The sequence below is a fragment of the Cnephaeus nilssonii genome, assembly GCF_951640355.1.
Source record: "Cnephaeus nilssonii genome assembly, chromosome: 4".
Lineage (NCBI taxonomy): Eukaryota > Metazoa > Chordata > Mammalia > Chiroptera > Vespertilionidae > Cnephaeus > Cnephaeus nilssonii.
In genome coordinates, this window is record NC_137075.1 from 63,752,840 (window position 1) to 63,775,105 (window position 22,266).

The 22,266-nt window shown below is 42.0% G+C and overlaps 2 protein-coding genes across 8 annotated transcripts in view; one reads left to right on the top strand and one right to left on the bottom strand.

The window, feature by feature from the left end:
* Positions 1-14,326, bottom strand: part of LOC307097488 (cytosolic iron-sulfur assembly component 2A) — a 29,245-nt gene extending 14,919 nt beyond the window's left edge. For 2 of the 7 annotated variants that reach the window (XM_079767624.1, XM_079767622.1), the window contains exons 1-3: positions 5,904-5,992; positions 3,714-3,763; positions 1,582-2,393 (exon numbers count right to left, since the gene is read on the bottom strand). In XM_079767624.1, the coding sequence (XP_079623750.1) occupies positions 1,582-2,364 (783 nt within the window). In that variant the 5' untranslated portion in view covers positions 2,365-2,393; positions 3,714-3,763; positions 5,904-5,992. Of the gene's footprint in view, positions 1-1,581; positions 2,448-3,713; positions 3,765-5,903; positions 6,069-14,015 lie in introns of those variants that run through there. The other 5 variants (XM_079767625.1, XM_079767626.1, XM_079767628.1 and 2 more) reach the window with 5 other exon arrangements.
* Positions 14,327-15,934: 1,608 nt separating this feature from the next.
* SNX1 (sorting nexin 1) overlaps positions 15,935-22,266 on the top strand; it is a 38,834-nt gene continuing 32,502 nt past the window's right edge. The window contains exon 1 of the mRNA XM_079767957.1: positions 15,935-16,190. Within this exon, the coding sequence (XP_079624083.1) occupies positions 16,038-16,190 (153 nt within the window). The 5' untranslated portion in view covers positions 15,935-16,037. The remainder of the gene's footprint in view (positions 16,191-22,266) is intronic.

Here is a 22,266-nt window from a genome sequence, read left to right on the forward strand (position 1 = left end):
CCAGGTTGGGGGCCCAACCCCCAATGTGGGGCACACAGGAGGCAGCCAAACAATGAATGACTCTCTCCCATCATCAATGCCTCTCTCCCTCCCTCCCTCTCTCTCTCTCTTCCCTCCTCTCTGAAATCAATAAAAATATATTAAAAAAAAAAAAAAAGAATGGCATCTCTTGCTAGTGAGTCAAATCTCAGAAATGCAAAAGACTCTCTAAACAACCGTGGTCTTAAGTATGGAAACACAGAGATTGACAGGCTGCCTTCTTTCTCTTTATGTCATCAAGCCTGATAAAGAAAAGACCTGGTCAACAGCATTAAGTAAAAATGATGACTTAATAAGGTAATGATTCATTCATGAATAAATATTAATAAACACATTCTAATAAACTTGGCTAATTGTTATTGAAATATTTTACATTCTTTTTCATTTGTGAGAAAAGCAATTTGTAAATGTTTTTAAGTTCTCTATATACTACATTTGGCTAAAAAATTTCTCAATACTGTATTTTCTAACTTACAAATATTCTAAAACCAGATATAAATTTGGGGGAGCCAATAGACCTAAATCAAAGATAAAAGCAAATATTGCCTCAACCTTTTGACCTTAAATCACCGAATAAGATGGACTCCTCTGAACTGTATGTTCAACTTGGCAAATGGAGTCACTGCAGTTAGCTACAAAGCAAAACCAGCAGAGTGGGTATATAGGTGGCTATTAATGGGCCAACAGTGGTTTGTCCCACAGTCTCTGAGAAAGTGAGAGCCCAGTAGTGGACTAGTAACTACTAGGCCAGCAGAGTAGTGATTACAGAGGTTGACAGATAAAAAATTCCAACAAGTTTTATCTATGATAACTATTACTGGCAACTTACTGACTATATAAATTTTAAATTTAAATGTTTTGATTATGGGAAAGTTAAAATATATATTAAAAATAGAACACTATAATGAATCCCATGTACCATTACTGTGTTTCAATAATTAGCCAATCATGTTCATCTATACCTTCCACACACCTACTAGTGCCCATATTATTCTGAAACAAGTTCTAGATCATATCATTTCACCTATAAATATTTCAATACTAGTGGCCTGGTGCACGGATTCATGCACATTGAAAGGAAATTAATTAGAAGAAATATTTTAATATTGCTATTCACCCTTTCTCTATAAGTGTCAGAGATGAAAGAAAATTAGTAAAATGTACATGAAAATAATATATAAATTCATTAATAAACAATAATATGATATAACAACAAAGACATATGAAAACAACAAAAAGATGATATAAAAACAACAAAAACATGATATAAAAAATCGATAAAAACAATGACTGATAAATTGATTAAACTTATTCTAATATCTCCCTGTATACATTAAGAGTAAAAACACTTTCAGAGTGCTTGACTAATTTCCCTTGTGATGAAGTATTTACAACTTTAACATCACATGCTCTTCAACTCGAGAGAAAGCAACATATAACTCCATTTCATCAGAGAAATTTAGGGATAGGCAAAATTGACATGTAACACCACATGTGTTACATTCCACCACAACTGTGTTCGATAACTGTATCCTCATTTACCTCATTTTCGCTATGAAGGCAGTTCCTACCACTACTGGTAGTACTTGTCGATGACTGTTCTTCATACATTTTTTGTCGACGCCGCCGGCTTCTTTCAGCTTCAGAGGTACGTTGTGCCAATCGTTGTTCTTCAGACATATTCTGTAGACGACGTCGCTTTCTTTCGGCTGCAGAGGTACGTTGTGCCAATCTTTGTTCTTCAGACATATTCTGTCGACGCCGCCGGCTTCTTTCGGCTTCAGAAGTACGTTGTGCTAATCGTTGTTCTTCAGACATATTCTGTAGACGTCGTCGCTTTCTTTCGGCTGCAGAGGTACGTTGTGCCAATTTTTGTTCTTCAGACATATTCTGTCGACGACGCCGGCTTCTTTCGGCTTCAGAGTTACGTTGTGCCAATCGTTCTTCTTCAGACATATTCTGTAGACGACGTCGCCTTCTTTCGGATGGAGAAACATATGGTGGCAATTCTTGGTCATCAGGCATATTATATCGACGACGACGCTTTATTTGGGGATTGTCCTCGACAATTAGTCTGACAAGAGTCCTCTTTGCACTGTCGCTGTTCTGTGCCCCATGCTTAACAACAGAAGCATAGAGAGCGATGGGCACTGGAGCTGAGACTGGCTGCTGGCTCTCAGAAACTGTAGTAGTTTCATCCACTGAATTATAATCTTCAACTTCAGAATCCTCAATGACATCACTGATTTTCTGCCATGGCTCCAGCTCCTCCTCCTCACATTCCATAAACAGGTCCTCATCCGCCAGGCTCCCGATGTCCGCCATGCTCCCGTGGTCACTGCTGGTAGTCTGACCTGGAGAAGGCACCAGAGAAGGCGCCAGAGAAGGCGCTGTCGCCTTAAAGGGACCTGCACTCGGAGAAGGGGTGAGAGCAGGGGAGGGGACAGGGGAAGAGGGAACTGTTGAAAGCTCATCTCCCTGAGGGTGCGAGGAAACCTCCCTCGGGCCCTGAGGGTGCGAGGAAACCTCCCTCTGGTTCCAGTGATTTGGGATGGATTTTTTTCCCCAGGGGGGAGGAGGGCCATGAGGGAGAGGGTGGGAGGACCAAGGAATGTGGCTCCATGTATAGGAGCTCTTGAGAGGTTTCTTGTGGCCCTTTTTATGTGGCTTTTACTTGGTTTAAAATATTTTGCACATGAAAAAATATTCAATATTATTAGCTACCAGGGAAATGCATATCAAAACCTCAATGAGCTATCACTTCAACACAGTAAGATAGCTATAATGAAAAATACAAGTATTGGTGAGGATGTGGAGAAATCAGAACTCTCATACACTGCTTTTGAAAATGTGAAATGATGGAGCAGCTGTGGAAAACAGTCTGGCAGTTTCTCAAAGGTTTAATATAGTTACCATATGATCCACTAATTTTACTCCTTAGGTGGAAAACAAATGGGAACATATGACCACACATAAACTTGTACACAAATGTTCACAGCAGCATTATTCATAATAGATGAAAAGTGGAAACTGCCCAAATGTCTACCAACTGATAAATAAATAGAATGTGGTATACCCACATAATGGAATAGTATAAGGCTATAAAAAGAAATGAAATACTGATACATATTACAACATAGATAAATTCTGAAAATATTTGTTTTTATTTTCTTTATTGATTTTGGAGAGAAAGAGAGAAACATTGATTTGTTGTTCCCCTTATGTATGCATTCATTGGATGATTCTTGTATGTGCCCTGACTGAGATTGAACTCACAAACTTGGTGTATTGGGATGATGCTCCACCCAAACTGAGCTACCTGGCGAGAGCCTTGAAAATATTATTTCATGAGAAAGAAGCCAGTCTTAAAAGATAACAAATTATATAATTCCATTTAAATGAAGCACCCAGAATAGGCAAATCTAGAGATAAAAAGTAGATCAGTGGTTGCCTAGAGATGGGGGAGAGTTTGGGAGAAATGGAGAATGACTGCTATCAGTATAGGGTTTCTCATTGGGATGATGATAATGTTCCAAAATTAATAGTGATTTTGCACAATTCAGTGAATATACTAAAAACTATTAAACTGTACACTTTACATAGGTGAATTATATAATTTGAATTAAATCTCAATAAAACTGTTATAAAATAACAACAAAAAACATCTTCCTTACCTTATGTTTAAATGGTAAACACCGCTGAAGTTTTACTCTTAAGCACAGCCCTGTGGAGGGAAAAAAAAAAGCCCCAATTATCCCTTCTTACTAGTTCATGAAAAAGCATACACCTGTGCTTAGGCATCCTATCTAATAAAGAGGGAATATGCTAATTGACCATCACTCCGTCACAAAGATGGCTGCACCCACAGCTGAGGCCAAGTTCCCATAAGGAGCCTTAACAAGCAATAAGCAGGGACCTGAGGCTACGCCTTCCCCCACCTGGGAGGGCTTGACAGGGGACCCCAGGAGGTGGCCCCCACCCAGCAGGGCTTGACAGGGTACCTCAGGCAGCACCCCCCACCCAGCAGGGCTTGACAGGGACCTCAGGCCGCGCCCACGCCCAGCAGGGCTTGACGGGGGACCTGAGGCTGCACGCCCCCTCCCGGTGCTGGGCTGGGGGACCTGAGGCTGCGCCCCCCCCGCCTGGCGGGGCTTGATGGAAGACCTAAAGGCACGCCCCCGGCCCCAGTCTGGGCTGGGGGACCTCAGGCCACGCCCCCCGTCCTGGTACCGGGCCAGGGGACCTGAAGCTATGTCCCCTGCCTGGCAGGGCTTGACAAGGGTGGGACTGGCCGGGTCTGGATCTAGCCCAATGGGGGGGTGGGCCGGCCAGGTCTGGGTCTCACGGGATTTTGAGGTGCATGTGGGTGGGCAGGGACTTGACTCTGGGTCCCATGGTGAGCCCCAGACTCTGACAGGAGGAAGGTTTTCATATACATTTTACTAACTTTTTTTCATCTCTGACACTTCTATTATAGAGAAAGGGAAAATAGCAATATTAAATTATTTCCTCTAATTAATCCCCTTTTAATGTGCACGAATTTCGTGCCCCAGGTCACTAGTCTCCATATAATACAGTAGCTGAAAACAGCTTTGGCTCAATCCATTGTAGGTCTCCACTGAGTCTCACACCATGCTAGCAACTTTAATATAGATATAGTCTTATGTATTCCTTATGATAATCCAGTAAGCCAAGTATTATCAATTCCACTCCACAAATTATGAAACCAAGGTCACAATGTAACTTGCCCAAGGTCAATGAGCTAATAAAGTGGCAGAGTTGGGATTGGAATCCAAGACTACTGCAAAGCCCAGGACCTTTCTACTATATTAATTTGCCTTTAAACAAGTCAGTTCACTCCTTAAACTCTACTGAATGCCCACAACAGGCCAGGCTACATAAAAATTTAAAAACACGTAAGAGGCACTTAAAAAGGAGCACAAGAAACCTCTCAAAGTTGGAATCCTATTCTATGCCTACAACGTACAAAGTTGTTTCCCTAAAACAAGTTCCTCTGAAGTTCAGTTTATCACCCCAATGCCAAGACATGGTTCTATAATTTTTCCAGTAAATTAAAAATTTTAATTTGTAAATTAAAACTGGGCTTAGAACAGACCCTTAGTGCCAATGTTCCACTTCTCCCCCACCTCAAAATAAGGAATGAAGGCCTGGCCAAGTGGCTCAGTTGGTTGGAGCAATGACCTATATACCAAAAAGGTTGTGGTTTCAATTTCCAGTCAGAGCATATAGCTAAGTTGCAGGTTCGATACTCTGTAAACCCATAAAGTTATGATACATCATGCTAATTGCTACTGTGGGTCAATATCAGCTAGAATAATTCAGAATTTTAAAATCCTATAAAATAAAAGGGTAATATGCAAACTGACCCTAACCACGGAACAACCGGGAACGACCAGTCGCTATGATGGGCACTAACCACCAGGGGGAAGACACTCAATGCAGGAGCTGGCCCCTGGTGGTCAGTGCACTTCTACAGGGGGAGGGCTGCTCAGCCAGAAGCCAGCTCATGGCTGGCCAGTGCAGCGGCAGTGACAGAGCTAAGGATGTCCGACTAATGGCCCAGGAGGAGCCGTTAGTCAGACATCCCCCAAGGGCTCCCGGGCTGCCAGAGAGATGTCTGAAGGCCAGCTTAGGCCCAATCCCCCCGGGGAGCAGGCCTAAACCTTCAGTCGGACATCTTCTGAGGGGTCCCAGACTGAGAGAAGGCGCAGGCCAGGCTGAGGGACCCCCCCCAAGTGCACGAGTTTTCATGCACCAGGCCTCTAGTATATGTGTGTGTGTGTGTGTGTGTGTGTGTGTGTGTGTGTGTGTGTGTGTATATATATATATATATAAAACCTTACCAATAAGAGTTGCCAAAGAGCAATGAGGTACTGTTGGCGTGAATCTGATAATAACCAAATAGTCCTCTTCATTTATCTCCTGAACCTCCACACAACTTTCCGTTACCACTTCCAGTTCTTCCAAAGTATTGGGCTTCTCTGGGTCCCGGATAGTTCGAATCAAATCTAAAGAATCATCACAGACAAGGTATTATGTAAAAACATGAATATTCTAAATATGAATGATTTTGCCAGTCTTAATCAAAAAGCACACTCTTCTTTATATTTAAGCAAATACTAGAGCAAGTCCCCATATTTCTGACAGAAATCTCCACTACCACTTTCCTGTTGAGAAAACTGTTTTCTTGGTTATTAGATCATTTCAGTGTCTTGGATTCAACACTGAAGTGAGAATATAAGAATGGGGAAAGCGCCCTCACCAGTTTGGCTCAGTGGATAGAGCGTCGGCCTGTGAACTGAAGGGTCCCAGGCTTGATTTGGGCAAGGACACATGTCCGGGTTGTGGGCTCAATCCCCAGTGGGGGGCATGCAGGAGACAGCCAATCAATGATTCTCTCTCATCATTGATGTTTCTATCTCTCTCTACCTCTTCCTTCCTCTCTGAAATCAATAAAGAAATGTATTTAAAAAAAAAAAAAGAATGGGGAAAGCATTATAGAAACTCAAGAGGAAGAAATAACTTCAGCTTAGGAGAATGTAACATCAGGACTTATAGAAGTGGAATCTGAATTAGGCCTTTAAAACGGGTAATATTTCAGCGGCTCTTTCTATGGAGCACGCCAAGCCTTTCCCTACCCCTTTCCCCCAGGTACATTTTCCTTACCCCTCTCTCCTACGCTCTAAGGGCCCATCATTTGCCTCTGTAACTTGTTTCTTGAGCCCACACAGCTCAGCTGACACACTTCTTCCACAGCTCACTTCTTCTACCTCTGTGACTTTCTAAATAAACTTTATTTTGTATCTGACAAAAGTAATTTTAAAATAAAAATAAAAGTAGGTAACATTTCAATATTCAATATTTAAGGTGAAAGAAAGTAAGGAACCAGAAATTTAGTTTGCCTGGAACTCAGCATACTAGTAAATGAAGAGATATAAGAGTTTAGGCCAAACCAGTGGTCAGCAAACAGTATAACGATTGAAATTTCTTTTGAGAGCCAAATTTTTTAAACTTAAACTTCTTCTAATGCCACTTCTTCAAAATAGACTCGCCCAGGCCGTGGTATTTTGTGGAAGAGCCACACTCAAGGGGCCAAAGAGCCACATGTGGCTCACGAGCTGCAGTTTGCCGACCACGGGGCCAAACCATCAAGGATCTTTTGGGGTCACTGCAGACAACAGGATGACTTCAAGAGGCTTTGGACAAGGGAGTGACATGGACAGCATTACACTATCAATTGTAACTTATCCACTAGCTGATAGACACAGAACTAAAGAGCAGAGTCAGGGATACCAGCTGAAAAAGTTGGGCCTAAAACGGGCATTTAACAGTGGTGACAGACAGGAGGAGACAGAGGAAGAATTTCTATGGCAGAATTAACAGAATTTGACAACAGGTTAAATGTAGAAGGGAAGGAAAGGGAGAAAAGGAACATGACTCCAATTTTTCTTTTAAATCCTCACCCAATGTTTATTGATTATATATATATATAAATTGGTTGCCTCTCATATGTGGATTGAACCTGAAACCTAGGTATATGCCCTGACGGAGAATCAAACCTGCAACCGTTTTGGTACATGGGAGAATGCTCCAATCAACTGAGCACCTGGCCAGGGAGGTGACTCATATTTTAAGTGTAAGTGTCTGGGAGAACACTGATAGAATAAAACAACAGCGAACACAGAAATAAATTTGGGGGTTGGGGCGAATAGTTTTAAGTTTATACATGATTTTGCTTCAGGAGCAAACCAGTGGTACATTCCAGTAAACACATGCTTGACATAAGGTTTAAGAGAGAGCATCAGGCTAGAGCGGTTGTTGAGCCTATGAGATTCACAAGAAAAAATGAGTAGAACAGTTTTCAACCTTGGCTGAACAATGGAATCACCAGGAATCCTTTAAAAAAAAAACAAAAACTGATGGAAGAACAAGAGGAGAACAAAGATGGTAGTATAGTTAACTGTGGTACTTACTGCCTCCCACAACCACATCAAAATTACAACTAAAATACAGAATCGCCATCATTCAGAACTGCCTGAAAGCTGGCTGAATGGAAGTCCTACAACTAGAGAAGTAAAGAAAAAAGCACACAGAGACTGGTAGGAGGGGCAGAAGCAGGGAACAGGCTGGTCCGACACCCACATGTGGCATTTTTTTAATCGGGAGGGATATCTCTGCTGCCTCACATGAGAAGCAAAAGGTCCCAGCCCCACACTAGACCTCCTGCCCAGGGCTCCAGAGCTGGAAAGCGAAGTCCCCAAACTTCGGGCTATAAAAACCAGCAGGGATTGTGGCTGAGTGACAACCCACACGCTGCTAGAGTCCCACACAGTTCCTCTTAAAGGTCTAGCACACAAACTATGGTCCCGCCTCCTCTGAGCTCCAGTGCTGGAGGGAGCCAGAGACATACAGGGAGGAACTGGATTGCCTAGCATCGGGGCAGGAACTCAGGAGTAGCTTTCTCCCAAATGGGGGTGCTCACAGGGATCATTGTTCCTGTGCTGGGACCTCCACCATCGTAGAGCTGAGCGGTAGCCATATCTGAATGTCCATCAGCCTGGCTCACACTGTTCACTTCACCTTGTTGATTCCCTGAGACTCTGCCCCATTCAATTTGCAGCCTCACCCAAGCTGCTTGTAGTGAATTTTCCATATGGATGGCCTATCTGGCTCAGTCTTCAGACTTTGCTAAAATCTCTCAAACAAGCAGCAGCTGGCAACAGTGTGCTCCATACCTATCAATAAGAGGCCCAAGACAGTTTGGCCTCAGCTTGGGCATTTCTGGGCCTTACACATGTGGCAGCCATCTCCTGGTCACTCTGTGGCTCCTGTCAGGTGGCAGTGAATGACTTTGAATCTCCCGGGAGACCTCAGAGCCAGTGCACCCGGTGGACAGCTTCAGACCATAACAGATTACAATTCTGCATAATCACAAGTGACACACTCCAGGGGCAGACTCAGTGAGCACCAAAGCCCCACTGAAGCAAGTCCTGCTCCATAGGAGTGTCTCCTGCACAGCAGCTCTTCCACTATAATTGCAGTTGGTCCTCATAGCCAATTGGCTTGGAGGGCAATTCCTCCCAATGATACCAACAGCAATCAAGGCTCAACTACAACAAAACTATGCAAACAGCCTACACAGGGAAACACCCAGAGTGCCTAGCTCTGGTGACTGGGGAGGCTGAGCCACTGATCCCTACAGGACACCTACTACACAAGGCCACTCTACCAATCACAGGAGACATAGCAGCACAACATAATACATAAAAACAAACACAAGAAAGCAGCCAAAATGCAGAGACAAAGAAACATGTCACAAATGAAAGAAATGGAAGCAAGCAAACTACTGGATACAGAGTGCAAACAATGATTATAAGGTTACTCAAGGATCTTAATGAGAGCTTTAAGGGATGAGAGCTTCAAAGGACTCAGTAAGACCTTCAAGGATCTTAGTGAGAATTTTAAAGACATGAAAAAGGACCAGTCACAAATTAGGCATACACTAACTGAAATAAAGAATGATTTACAGGGATTCAATAGTAGAGGAGAGGATTCTGAGAATCAAATCAATGATTTGGAATATGAGGAAGCAAAAAACATCCAAATCAGCAGAGCAAAAAGAAGAAAAAAAATATGAAGATGGCTTAAAGAGCCTCTGGGATAACTTCAAGCATACCAACATTTGCATTATGGGGGTGCCAGAAGGAGAAGAGAGAGAGCAAGATATTGAAAACCTATTTGAAGCCCAGCCATCATGACTCAGTGGTTGAGCATGGACCTCTGAACCAGGAGGTCACAGTTCGATTCTGGGTCAGGGCACAAGCCCAGGTTGGGGGCTCAATCCCCAGTATGGGGCATGCAGGGGGCAGCCAATAAATTATTCTCTTTCATTATTGACTAGAGGCCTGGTGCACGAAATTCGTGCACAGGTAGAGTCTCTAGGCCTGGTCGGCGATCAGGGCCTATCAGGGCCTTGCTTCCCCTGGCTACCAGCTACTGGCTGGGGCCTTCCTTCCCCCAGCTGCCGGCTGCCAGCTGGGGCCTTCCTTTGTTCTGCACCGCCCCTTAGTGGTCAGTGCACGTCATAGCGAGCGGTCGAACTCCTGGTTGGTTGAACTCCCAAGGGGACAATTTGCATATTAGCCTTTTATTGTATAGGATTATATAGGATAGTTCTATCCCTCTCTTCCTTCCTCCTCTCTGAAATCAATAAAAATATTTTTAAAAAAGAAAATATATATTTGAAGAAATAATGACAGAAAACTTCCCTACCCGGTGAAATAGACTTACAAGTCCAGGAAGCACAGAGAGTCCCAAACAAGAGTAACCCAAAGAGGTCTACACCAAGACACATAGTAATTAAAATGCCAAGGGTTAAAGACAAAGAGAAAATCATAAAAGCAGCAAGAAAATAGCAGTTGCCTATCTAAAGGGGAGCGTCCATATGACTGTCAGCTGATTTTTCAACAGAAACTTTGCAGGCCAGGAGTGGCAAGAAATATTCAAAGCAAGGACCTGCAACTAAGATTACTCACTCAGCAAAGCTATCATTTAGAATTGAAGGTCAGATAAAGAGCTTCACAGACAAGAAAAAGCTAAAGGAGTTTATCACCACCAAACCAGTATTATATGAAATGTTAAAGGGTATTCTTTAAGAGAAAGAAGAAATTATGAACAATAAAATGGCAATAAGTACATATATCAACAATTGAATCTAAAAATCAAAATAAACAAACAAGAAATCTAATGAGCAAATTACACAGATGAATAACGTAGAACCAGAGGCATGGAAACATGGAACAGACTGACAAATCTCAGAGGGAAGAGGGGTAGGGGTGGGGAGAGATTAACTAAAGATCTCATACGCATATATGTATTTCCTATGGACACAGACAATAGGGTGGTGAAGGCCTGGGGTGAAGTGGGAACTGGGTGGACGAGGGCAATGGAGGGGAGAAAGGGGGACATTTGTAATACTCTCAACAATAAAGATTAAAAACAAAAACTAATATCTGAGCCCTACCACCAGATATTCTGTTTAGTATGCCCTGTGCATTGAGACTTTAAGAAATTCTTCAGGTTATTATACATAGCCCAGGTTGAGAATCACTAACGTAAGAGACACAAGGATAGATCTGTGAAAGCACCTACGTAATATAGCATCAGGAGGAAGAAAAACAAGAAGCAGAGAATGGAAGACAGGGGTGGTTAACATCATCAAATGCTGCAGAAAAATTCAGGTTGACAAAGAGCTAAAACAGGTCTTTGTTTATCACCCAGGAGATCAACTGTAAGAAAGCAGTGTCAGTAAAGATGAAGGCAGAAGCCAGCTTGCAAAAGAGGAAGTGGGTGGGAACTGAAAATGTAGTTCTATAACATTGGCAGGGAAGGGCAGAAAAGGGACACTGGGTTTAGAAAAAGCTAGAACAATGACAAGGATAAGGGAAACTTGAGTATGTTTTAAAGTCCAAAGAGAAGGATCAAAAAGAGGAAGAGAGACTGAAAATTTGAGGGGATGTGGAGAGACTGGTAAAATAAAGCAGAAGGGACTGAGACCAAGGATGTGGGGATCTGGGTTGGCCTTGGGAGAGAATAGATTTCCTTCTTACTCTGAGGTTGTACAGAAAGACACAGAAAAAAAAAGAATGATAAATAGAAATGGTGAAGTAGAAAGGACAGAAGCAGAGGGAGTTCAGAGAATGGGCTTCATGTCCTCAAGCCTGAGATTGTGTTCTATTATTTACTAGTATAGCACCCCTGCCATCAGAAATACAGCTGAGAAAAACAAATCAATCAAATTTACTTCCTCCATAGCAACTCCTGGGCTTATCACTTGAAACAGAATTTGAAAATAGAGGCAGGAAAAGGGGACACAGTTTCTCCTTCACAAGGCTGTGTCATCACGGAGCTCAGGGAAACAGGGTTTTTGAAAGGGATTTTGCTGCCCCTCATCCTAGGCCATTTTCCTGTAAGGCTGGTTTATACAGGCTGCATTATATTCTTTATATGCTACTTAACCCTGAAATTAAATCTCCCCCTTTATTAAACATCTCCAGTTTTCTAGTGATTTGAGAGATTTGGACTTATTTTTAGAAAGAAAGCAATGTTGCTCTCCTCACATTACTCCCCTGAATAAAATTCTTCTATGGTTCTGGACTGATATTAAAATCTTCATTTATGATATAGGTTTTGTCATTAAAGAAATTGTTATTTAAAAAATCATTTATATATAAACCTTCAGTATCCAATTCCAACCTGCTATCCAAAACAATTTTTGACCATACCACTTTTAACCACAAACTCTATCCTATCCACCTATCTGCCATTCCCCAAACATGCCATTTTCTCACCCCCATCCTTTTGCTCTAGTTTCTTCTGGTTAGTATACCCTCTACCCCCTATATGTCCAGATCCTACTAATTCTTTAAGGCCCAACTCAAGTGATTCTTTCTCCTTAAAGTCTTTCCAGATCCCAAATCAGAAATGGTATCTCCCAATCAGAAATGGTATCTCTCCTTCCTCTTAATTTTATTTTAATATATTTTATTGATTTTTTACAGAGAGGAAGGGAGAAAGATAGAGAGTTAGAAACATCAGTGAGAAACATTGATTCAGCTGCCTCCTGCACACTCCCCACTGGGGATGTGCCCACAACCAAGGTACATGCCTTTAACCGGAATCGAACCTGGGACCCTTCAGTCCACAGGCCAATGCTCTATCCATTGAGCCAAACCGGTTAGGGCTTTCTTCTGAATTTCTGTATCTCTCAGGTCTATGGCCTTCTACTGCATTTTATTTATATATATATATATTTTTTTTAATATAAATATTTGTCCCCCTCAATGTAAGTTTGAAGCCAAAAATCATCTATCTCTCTTCCAAAATTGTGTCCCCAGTGCCCTGCTGCCACTAACAACTGTAGATAGAGACCTGACAGGACAAAAAAGTACCCATCAGCTTCCTGGAGGTCATTCCACTCCTGTCAATCTTCTAGGTAGGTTGATTAGGTCCTGCCTCTGGCAAGAGAATGGTAAAGTAGACCAGCTCCAAAGGTTATTTCCATCCCAAGCTTCCTTCTCCTAGCCTATAATCCTTACTATATTATATTTTTATTCTGATGGTTCTTTCTTTACCCTCAGTCAAGCAGGAATCTCTGAACGTAGTTAGATCCACTCTTTTTAGTTTTCAAAAACAATACTAAAAGAATAGTCATAAGGCAATTGTGAAGTGGTGGAAAGTGCACTAAATTTGGAATCAGAAGACATAGGCTTTACCCTTTTTCCTTACTAGCAGTGTGACCTCCAGGTAGTTGTATAGCCACTCTAAATTTTTGTTTCCTCACCTGTACAATGAAGATGGCCCCAGAGGTTAAAAACAGAAATGTGTGTGTGTGTGTGTGTGTGTGTGTGTTCTTTATTATTATTATTATTTTTTTTTTTTTTGCATTCCAGGTTAGGCTGTGTTAAGTTCGAAGACTGGCTACGAGGAATCTATCTCGTCCTCTTCTCTTGGGGACCTCTCCCTATTGCCTTTGCAGTACCAAGAAGTAGCTGTGACCTTGGGCCAGTCCCCAACTTGGCAGTCACACATCAGCGCCCTCAAAGGTAGCAGGAGCGCGGGTCAGGGATAGTAAAGAGGCTCAAGGAGTGCAACCAGGCCAGCTTGCTTCCTAATCAAGCACCCTCGGCGCCAGCTCTGCCACTAGGACAGGGGGCAGACAAGGGAAATGAAGCGTTTAAGACTTCCAGACTTGGCTTGCCCAGGTTTAGGAAGAGCCCAGGTCCTAGAAAGACCCATGTTGCCGCGTGACTTAAAACCCCGAAGAAAACGCTTCCCACGCTCCCCAGAGGATCCGGCAAAAGCCCGAGTCGCCACTCCCAGGCCTCAAGTGAGGCCCTAGTTACCCACAGCCTCCACGTACAACGCCAAATACTGCCCTAGATAAAATTAATTACCATAAACCTCTAGCGCTTTCTCTTCCATGATCCGGGGCTGCCGGTCAGCTCCCCGCTCAAAGAGGCCCGAGAGCCACAGGACCCTGCTCAGCGTCCAGGAGAGCAGCCCCGACACCCGCTTCATCCTCACGCTCCGCCATCCCTGGCGACTGTCCCACCCGAGCCGCCGTCTTTCAGCGGCTGGCCTCGCGATTTATCAACTTCCTGGTCTTCAAACGGGCCGAGACCAACCTAAAAGTGTCCAGGGGAGCAGGGAATGGGCGGGTCCGGACAGAGTAGCGCGGGGGACCAAGGGAAAGGCGCAAACCCCAAGGACCGCAAACCCCATCATGCTTTGCTCGGTTTCCGCGAGACTGGAGGGGGGCGGGGGGGAATTCCTCGCCGCACGCGAGACGCATTGCATGCTGGGACGTATGGGCCGTTTCCTTCGGAAGACAGCTGTGTTCTGGGACGTGTAGTCTCCGCTGGGGAAGGGAGTGGGCATGTAACGGTCTATTATCCACTACTGACTTCCTCACTCAGCGCCCTCTGTAAACTAAGGATGACTAAAGATGAATCCTGAAGAGGTAGGGGAAAGGAGATCTTGATATCTAGTCCTGGAGGAGCGTGTGCAACGGAGACTCCTACTGTTATTTCTCCAAGGGAAATTTTACTTCCTTAGACCGGAAGTGAGTTTCCCTGGCTGTGAAACAGGATGTCCTGGGAGTCCAGTGAAGGATGGTTAGATGTGGCTGGGGGTCGGGAGGGCTTTTTTGATTTTCTCGTCTCATAGGGATGTAGGCCAGCACAACTACCCACTGCAGACTGAATATTTTTGCCAATTGCCTTCAAAGACAACTAAGGAGAGCTTCCCCTGTGTCTAGTGCATCTAATAGTGACCTTGGAGATCACCATCCTTAAAAGGATGTCCTAAGTCCTCTGGCGTTCGTGGCCTTGATGGCTGCGAGTAACAAGGTTGATGTTTTATCCATCCATCCCTCCAATCAAATCACAAATATTTATTGGGTATTTAATTTGCCAGACTTGGTCTGTAGGCGTCAAGGATTGGACAGGGCCCCTGCCTTCCAGCAGCTAACAGATCTATGAGGGAGCCAACCCCTGAGGTTGAGGAATTTGCAATTAGAAACAAACTAAACCTTTTGTGAAAGGCGATACCAAGTTTTTTATCATCTCTATTGAGAAGAAATTCAGGATTATCTTGCAGAATTATCCCACAATAAACTATCCCACTTATCTAGCTGATTTAGACAGGCTCACCAGACAGCCAGTGAATTAAGTCCCAAGAAAATTTTGTTCAGAGTTTAATCATTCCCCTGTTTCACTTCACATACTCCACAGCAATTGAGAGAATCCTAACTTCCTTGCAACCAGATTTAGGACACTGAGGTTTCATTTCCTCTGCGAGGCCTCCTGACTTCAACAAATAGAATTGATGATCTTTTACTGTGCTGGCACAGCAAATTATAGCACTGAACCTGTTGAGTTGTTCATTTGCATGCCCTGCAGCGCCTCGTCAGCCAGGAGCTTCTTTATTTCTGTGTCTCAGATGTATAGCACGGTGCCAGGCACACAGTAGATGCTCAATACATATTTCTTGAATTAACCAAATGTTGTCCAAAGAATACAAGGCAAGACTTTACTGCAATCTGTTCAGAGACCTGAGTCAAAAGTACTTATTGAAGCTCTATGAGAGCACTATGCCTGGCATGGGTAGGTGGCATGTAGAGGTTTTCAGACACCATCTCCTTAAGAAGCCTGGCCCCTCCTTTTCTGCCCTTTAGCTCTCTAGGTAGAACGCAGCACTGTGATCCAGGGATCAGATTGGCTGGGCGGGAGCGGTGAGCCCGCCCCGCGCCCGCCCCCGGCCCGTAAGCCCCGCCCCCAAGACCTAGGCCCCCGCCCCGGCGCGTTCCGCGGGGGTTGGTAGTGGCCATCCCACTCCTCGCTCCGCTGGAACGATTTGCTCGCGGCGCTTTCTCTCTATAAAGTTGTTGTTGCGGCTTCCGCCGCGGGTGGAGGAAGATGGCGTCGGGTGGTGGTGGCTGTAGCGCTTCGGAAAGACTCCCTCCGCCTTTCCCCGGCCTGGAGCCGGAGTCCGAGGGGGCGGCCGGGGGTTCAGAACCCGAGGCTGGGGACAGCGACACTGAGGGGGAGGATATTTTCACCGGCGCGGCGGTGAGTTCGCACCCTTTGGGGCGGCCAGGGGGGCGGGCGGGCGCCCCAAAAGGGAAGGGAGGCTAAGTGAGGGTCGGGGAGGCTGGGCAGAGTGGGACCGGCGTTGGTGACAGTAGTCGTGGCTTGGGGGCGCTCGATGAACGCCGGGACGTAGAGCGTGGCATCCCGGCCTCTGGACGGACGGTGAGGAGAAGTGAGGGGTGTGGTGGCTTCTCGGTTGAGGTCCCTGGCTGCGAGGAACCGCCTTTGGCCCTGCCTTGTAGTGACCCCACGGACTCACGGAGCTGTTTGCTGGTCATTGTCTGCAGGGCTCATTGAATAGGTCAAGGGAAGTGCATGGGGCGCAGACTTTCTCTCGCCTACTGCTCCGAGGATGAATAATGTTATCTGAAGTGGCCCAGGATAGTGATCCGCCCACAAATCCTTTTCTTAGCTCAACACTTACCTTTAATTACCAAAGGATCTTTCTGGATCTTGGATTATTTTATGAGTTAGGTTGACTCCTCTGATCTCTAGGAAAATCCTGCCAGAGGTCGTTTGGAAAAAAAGGGCCTGCCAGATAAATCTCTACATATGCCCCAAGCTTTGTCTCTTTTAAAGGGATGTGTTAAAGGCCTAAGTATCTTTGTGGGAGCAAATCCATAAATGTGAATAGGAAATGGTGTTTACCATAGTGATATCCAGGTTTCTAATAAGAGTTCAGAATTGGGAAAAACTAATCTTTGTATGTGAAATGTGGAAATCAGTTATCAGTTCTAGAACTAGTGGAGATGTTTTGGACTTTTCTATAAGAATATTGACCCATACCACTTGGTATAGTTCTTTCCAGGTTGAAAATGTCTTCAGTGTTAGGTCTGTAAATTTATGTATCTGTCTTGGATAATGCTTCTCTTCAGAGTAACCACCAGTATATGAGTGACTAAGTAATAAAACAGCTTTACATTCTTTATGCAGTATGTATTTGAAACAGTTGGAGCTTGTCTTATATGTCAGTATGAGGGTTCAGAACAAGTCACCCCAAGATGTGCCTCCGTGGTATGCAGATTTTTTTGAGCTAAAAGCAACTTTAGCCTCTGGCTCAAAAGAAATTCCTGCCCCTACCTAAAATAACTTGAATTAGGGGCCTTCCCCATAGGCGCAGATATCAGAGATAACCTCTTTTGATTCATGTATAGGGCAGGACAAACCTCTGTTTACTAAGCATCTGCTCTTATCACCCTGCAAAGACCCTTTGAAGCCCCCAAGACACCTTACCTCATCCCTAGGGTGACTTATATACCCATGTTTGTTTTCTACCTCTGAACTTTATCTGCATGTGGAGTCTCTAACTCTCTCGTGTATGCAGGGGTTCCTATACATATTAAATTTGGTTGTTTTCTCTTGCTAATATGTCTCGTATATATTTGACCAGCCAAAAGAACCTTGAAGGTAGAGGAAAATTTGTTCCTCCCCAATATCAGAAAAAGGTTAAGTTTCTTGGAAATATCCTCTATGACAATCATTAGAATTTTCCCCGTACTGTGTTCAGGAATTGAGTCCATTAATTCCAGCTCAAAAAGCATTTGCTGCCAAGGCCAGTGTGGCTCAGTTGGTTAAAGCTTCATACCATGTACCGAAGGGTCGCAGGTTTGATTCTCAGTCAGCGTACATACCCAGGTTGCAAGTTCACATGTACGACAGCCAATCAATGTGTCTCTCTCACATCGATGTTTCTCTCTCCCCTCTCCCTTCCTCTCTCTCTAGAATCAATGAAAACATATCCTTGGATGAGGATTTCTTTTTTTAATTTAAAAAAAAAAAGAAAGCATTTGCTGATGCTAATATAATAGCTCAAACTGTTTAGTGAAGTCTCTTATTCTGAGAAATAACTCTTGCTGCTAATTTAGTCTTTCAGTAGCCCATTTAATACATATCTTTAGTCTATTCCTTTAGTAATTCTCCCATACACCATGGTGAATAGCTCCTGGGGTGGTAGGTATTTAGACTAAATATCTCAAAATAGAAACTCTGGCACTGAAAGTGATTAATCATATAGACAAATGATGACTTATTTTTTTTAAAAAAAGGACCCTGGGAGGGTGAGGAGTTATTTTCTAGAGTTACCTTAAAAAGTTCAAGCGGCTATGATTTGATCTAACCAGATTACTGTACAGGTGCATCAATACTTCTCTCTTAAAAGACTAAAAATACTTTGCCTAATTTCCAGCTAAGGGGAAAAGGAGGAAGTTAGAATGGCCTTTTTGTACCACATAAAGCATAATTATATTTCAGATTTTAATTCAGGAAAAATTACTTGCTGAGGAAACTAAAATGCTACTTGTAAGCCATTTTTTGAGCTGCCTTTTCTGCTGTTAATCTTCAGGAAGCCAAGACCCCTATCTGTGAATTTCTACTTAAATAGCCATTTAATACAAGTTATATTTCAATACATGCTTTAGTTGTGAGCCAATGTGAAAAGATAGGAGATTGCATTGATTCTGTATCTTAAGGAACAACACTGAAGAAGAAAGTAATTAGGAGCACTGGCTTTGAAGTCTCATTTAAATCCAGGCTGTTATTTGCTAGCTTAACCTTGGACAAGGAACTTAATTACTCTGTACAATTCCCTCACCTATAAAATGTGAATAATAATGGTATTTACCTCCACCGTTTTTTATGAAGATTGAATTAGAATATGTACATGTAAAGCACGTAAAACAATTGAGCACATTGTAAACTGAAATTAAAGAATAAAAAAATCCACTAAAATCTAATAATGGATTACAAAGTTAAATTCATTCTAAATGACTAACATATTTTGTCAAAATCAAACTAGTAAAGTTGATTTGCTTAGCTAGAAGTCATCAAAGTAGACATCTTACTGATTTAAGTTTATGTTCATATTGTGTTTTGTTGCATGTTGGAGGCAAAGAGAGGAGCATTAAAGAATTGAAAAGCTAAAGCATGTAAAATTTAAAACTCACTTATGATATGTGTGTAATTTCCTGAACATTGATGTAACAGCTGCTGCTGTTAATCATCCCATCTGCTCTCTTTTACAGCCCAAGAGGCTTTGTTAATACAGTAATAAAAGTGTGATTTGATTTATAATCAAAAGGGCAGCCCATGATAATAATGCATCTCAGAATCTACAAGGAGAAACTGGAGTTAAAAGAATTATTAAAATAAATCTGAAGTCATTGCATTAAGACTGAAAACCAGCATGTGGAAAGTCTGATTCTTACGAATATGTAAGACCTTACCTTCTTTCTGCCTCCTACCTTGTGGGCCTCTGAATAAAAAGGTCTAAAATTCTAAATATTGTAATCTGAATTTTTTTATGTGGACCTGAATCCAAATATGTATCTTTTTAGTTAAAACATTCTTATTTCTGGGATAGGATTAATTTTTTCTCTAATAAAACTGGAGACTAAATTGGAGCCATTCTTTTGGCTCTCTTAATTCTTTATTTTATTTTATTATTATTTTTTTAATTGATTTCAGAGAGGAAGGAAGAGGGAGGGATAGAAACATCCATGATGAGAGAGAACCATGGATTGGCTGCCTCCTGCAAGTCCCCCACTGGAGATCGAACCCACAACCCAGGCATGTGCCCTTGACCAGAATCGAACCTGGGACCTTTTGCTTCGCAGGCCAACGCTCTATCCACTGAGCCAAACTGGCTAGGGCTATATTCACATTTTTGTGAAACATATCTCCAGAACTTTCTCATCTTGCATTTCTGAAACTATACTCATTAAAACATTTCCCCTTTCCCCTCTCGCTCTACTCTCTAGTAACTACCATTTTACCTTCTGTTTCTATGAATTTGACTATTTTAGATAACCTCATATAAGTGGACCATGCAGTATTTGTCTTTTTGTGACTGGTTTATTTTACTAAGCATAATATCCTCAAGGTTCATTTGTGTTGTAGCATGCATCAGAATTTCCTTTTTAAGGATGAAGAGTATTCCATCATATCTGTATATATACCACATATTTATCAGTTCATCTTCGATGGACATTGGTTTGCTTCTACCTCTTGGCTCTTGTGAATATGAATGTGCAAAAATCTCCTCAAGACTCTGCTTTCCAATTCTTTTGAATATATATCCAGAAATGGGATTGCTGAATCATATGGTAGTTCTATTTTTAATTTTTTTAGAAACCTCCATGCTGTTTTCCATAGCAGTTGCACCATTTTGCAATCCCCTCTCAGCTCTTTTTAAAGACCAGTTTATTTCCCATTTGAGTGCTTATTATAATAATAAGTTATTATAGGATAACTTATTTATATCTGGACAGAATTTGGTAATTTTATTAAAAGCCCTAAGGAGATTGATGGTTAATACCTTAATTTTCTGTTCTATGAAATATATGATGACTGTTCCCAAAGGTATACTATATAGTAAGTTTCTTGATACTATCCCTTCTCTGTTCTTAACCAGCGAAAGTTAATCTACATAATAGTAATTTTTAAAATTGATTTTAGAGAGAGACAGAGAGGCAGAGACATCAATTTGTTGTTGCACTTATTTATGCATTCATTGGTTGATTCTTGAATGTACCTTGACCAGGGATCAAACCCAAAACCTTTGCATATCAGGACGATGCTCTAACCAACTGAGCTACCTGGCCAGGGCTACATAATAATAATCTTAAACATAGGTTTATTGCTTAAGTTCTTTAGTTAATGATATAAGGTGTAATCATTTACAACTTATATTAATAAATATAATTATGGGTAAGTGTTCAGGGTGTAGTATTTTTTTTCTTTATTTTCTCTTCTTTTTGTGTATAGTATTTTCTGTAGGCAGATTGTCTCAAACACTTGTTTTTGGAGCTAACATCATCACAGGTAGTCAGATCTGGTTAAATAAAAGTCATAAGTAAATACCACATTTTTCACACAGGTCTGATACAAATATTTTTTTAAAAATCAGCAACTGGGGTTACATCCACAGATTCATTTTAATGCTCAGCTCAAATTGTAGACAAGTTTTACTTTTTAAAAGTTTAGGTTTTCCTGAAGTACATAGATTCTTCAGTTTCTTGATCATAAATTTATACTAGTAGTTAACCTAGCTTTCAGGATAATGGAGGAAAAGCTAATAAACAAGGTTACAAAAGCCTTTTGGAGGAAGTAGGGTGTGAGAAGACTTTTAACAATGACTAATAAGAACCCAACTTAAAAAATATAAAAAATTCAAGTTTATGAGAGACAGTTGATGTCTGGTTTCTATAGGGAGTTGCTGCCCTTTGCTTACTCAAGTGTTGAGGTATCTGATGAGTGTTCTTTGTGATTTCTTCGGTTGGGAAGGGAGAAAGGAAAAAGAGCACTAATTTCTCTCCCTTGGTCCTCAAAACCTCTCAGTTACTCAGTCTTGAGTAACTGTTGGCATATATAAATCATGAGTAGTGAATAGTTATTAGAGCAAGTAGCCATGAAGTATCTCATCTCCAGGAAAAGCCTGTTGCTCAACGTTTTCTTATACTTTTGCTTAGTCAAATGGACAGCTGGGCCTTCATTCTGCTTTCAGAGCAGATTTGAACTGGGTTTGCTTTTTCAATTTAGAAGTTAATGTACCCATTAGTGCTCTGATCCTTCTTCAGTTTTCTAGGCCCTTCTAAGTTATAGTAATTTGAGACCTAAAAGTTCAGTAGCAAAATTACAACAGAGAATTGAGTAGAAAGTTCAGTAGCTAAATTTTGGTAAATCATGGTGTGTATGCCCTTTCACTTTGAGGTCTCTAATGGGCTTGCTCATGGTTTTCCTTACCTCGTTCAATGGTTAGCTTCTGGGTCATTTTCCTCACCCAGCTCCTCCTCTACTATTTTCATTAGTTCCTTTACATCAGATATTCTTTATCTTTTTTGTGTCCTGGACCCATCAACAATCCAGTGAAGCCTATGGATATATTATCAGAATAATGTCTTTAAGTGTATAAAATACGTAAGATTACAAAGGAAACCAATTACAACAAACTGCAATTATCAAAATATTAAAACAATTTTGTTTTAGTAACATGTGCTTTTTAATGCTTTAAATAATAAGATCTAGGGATAGGTCTAATAACTAATATAATTTTTAAGTA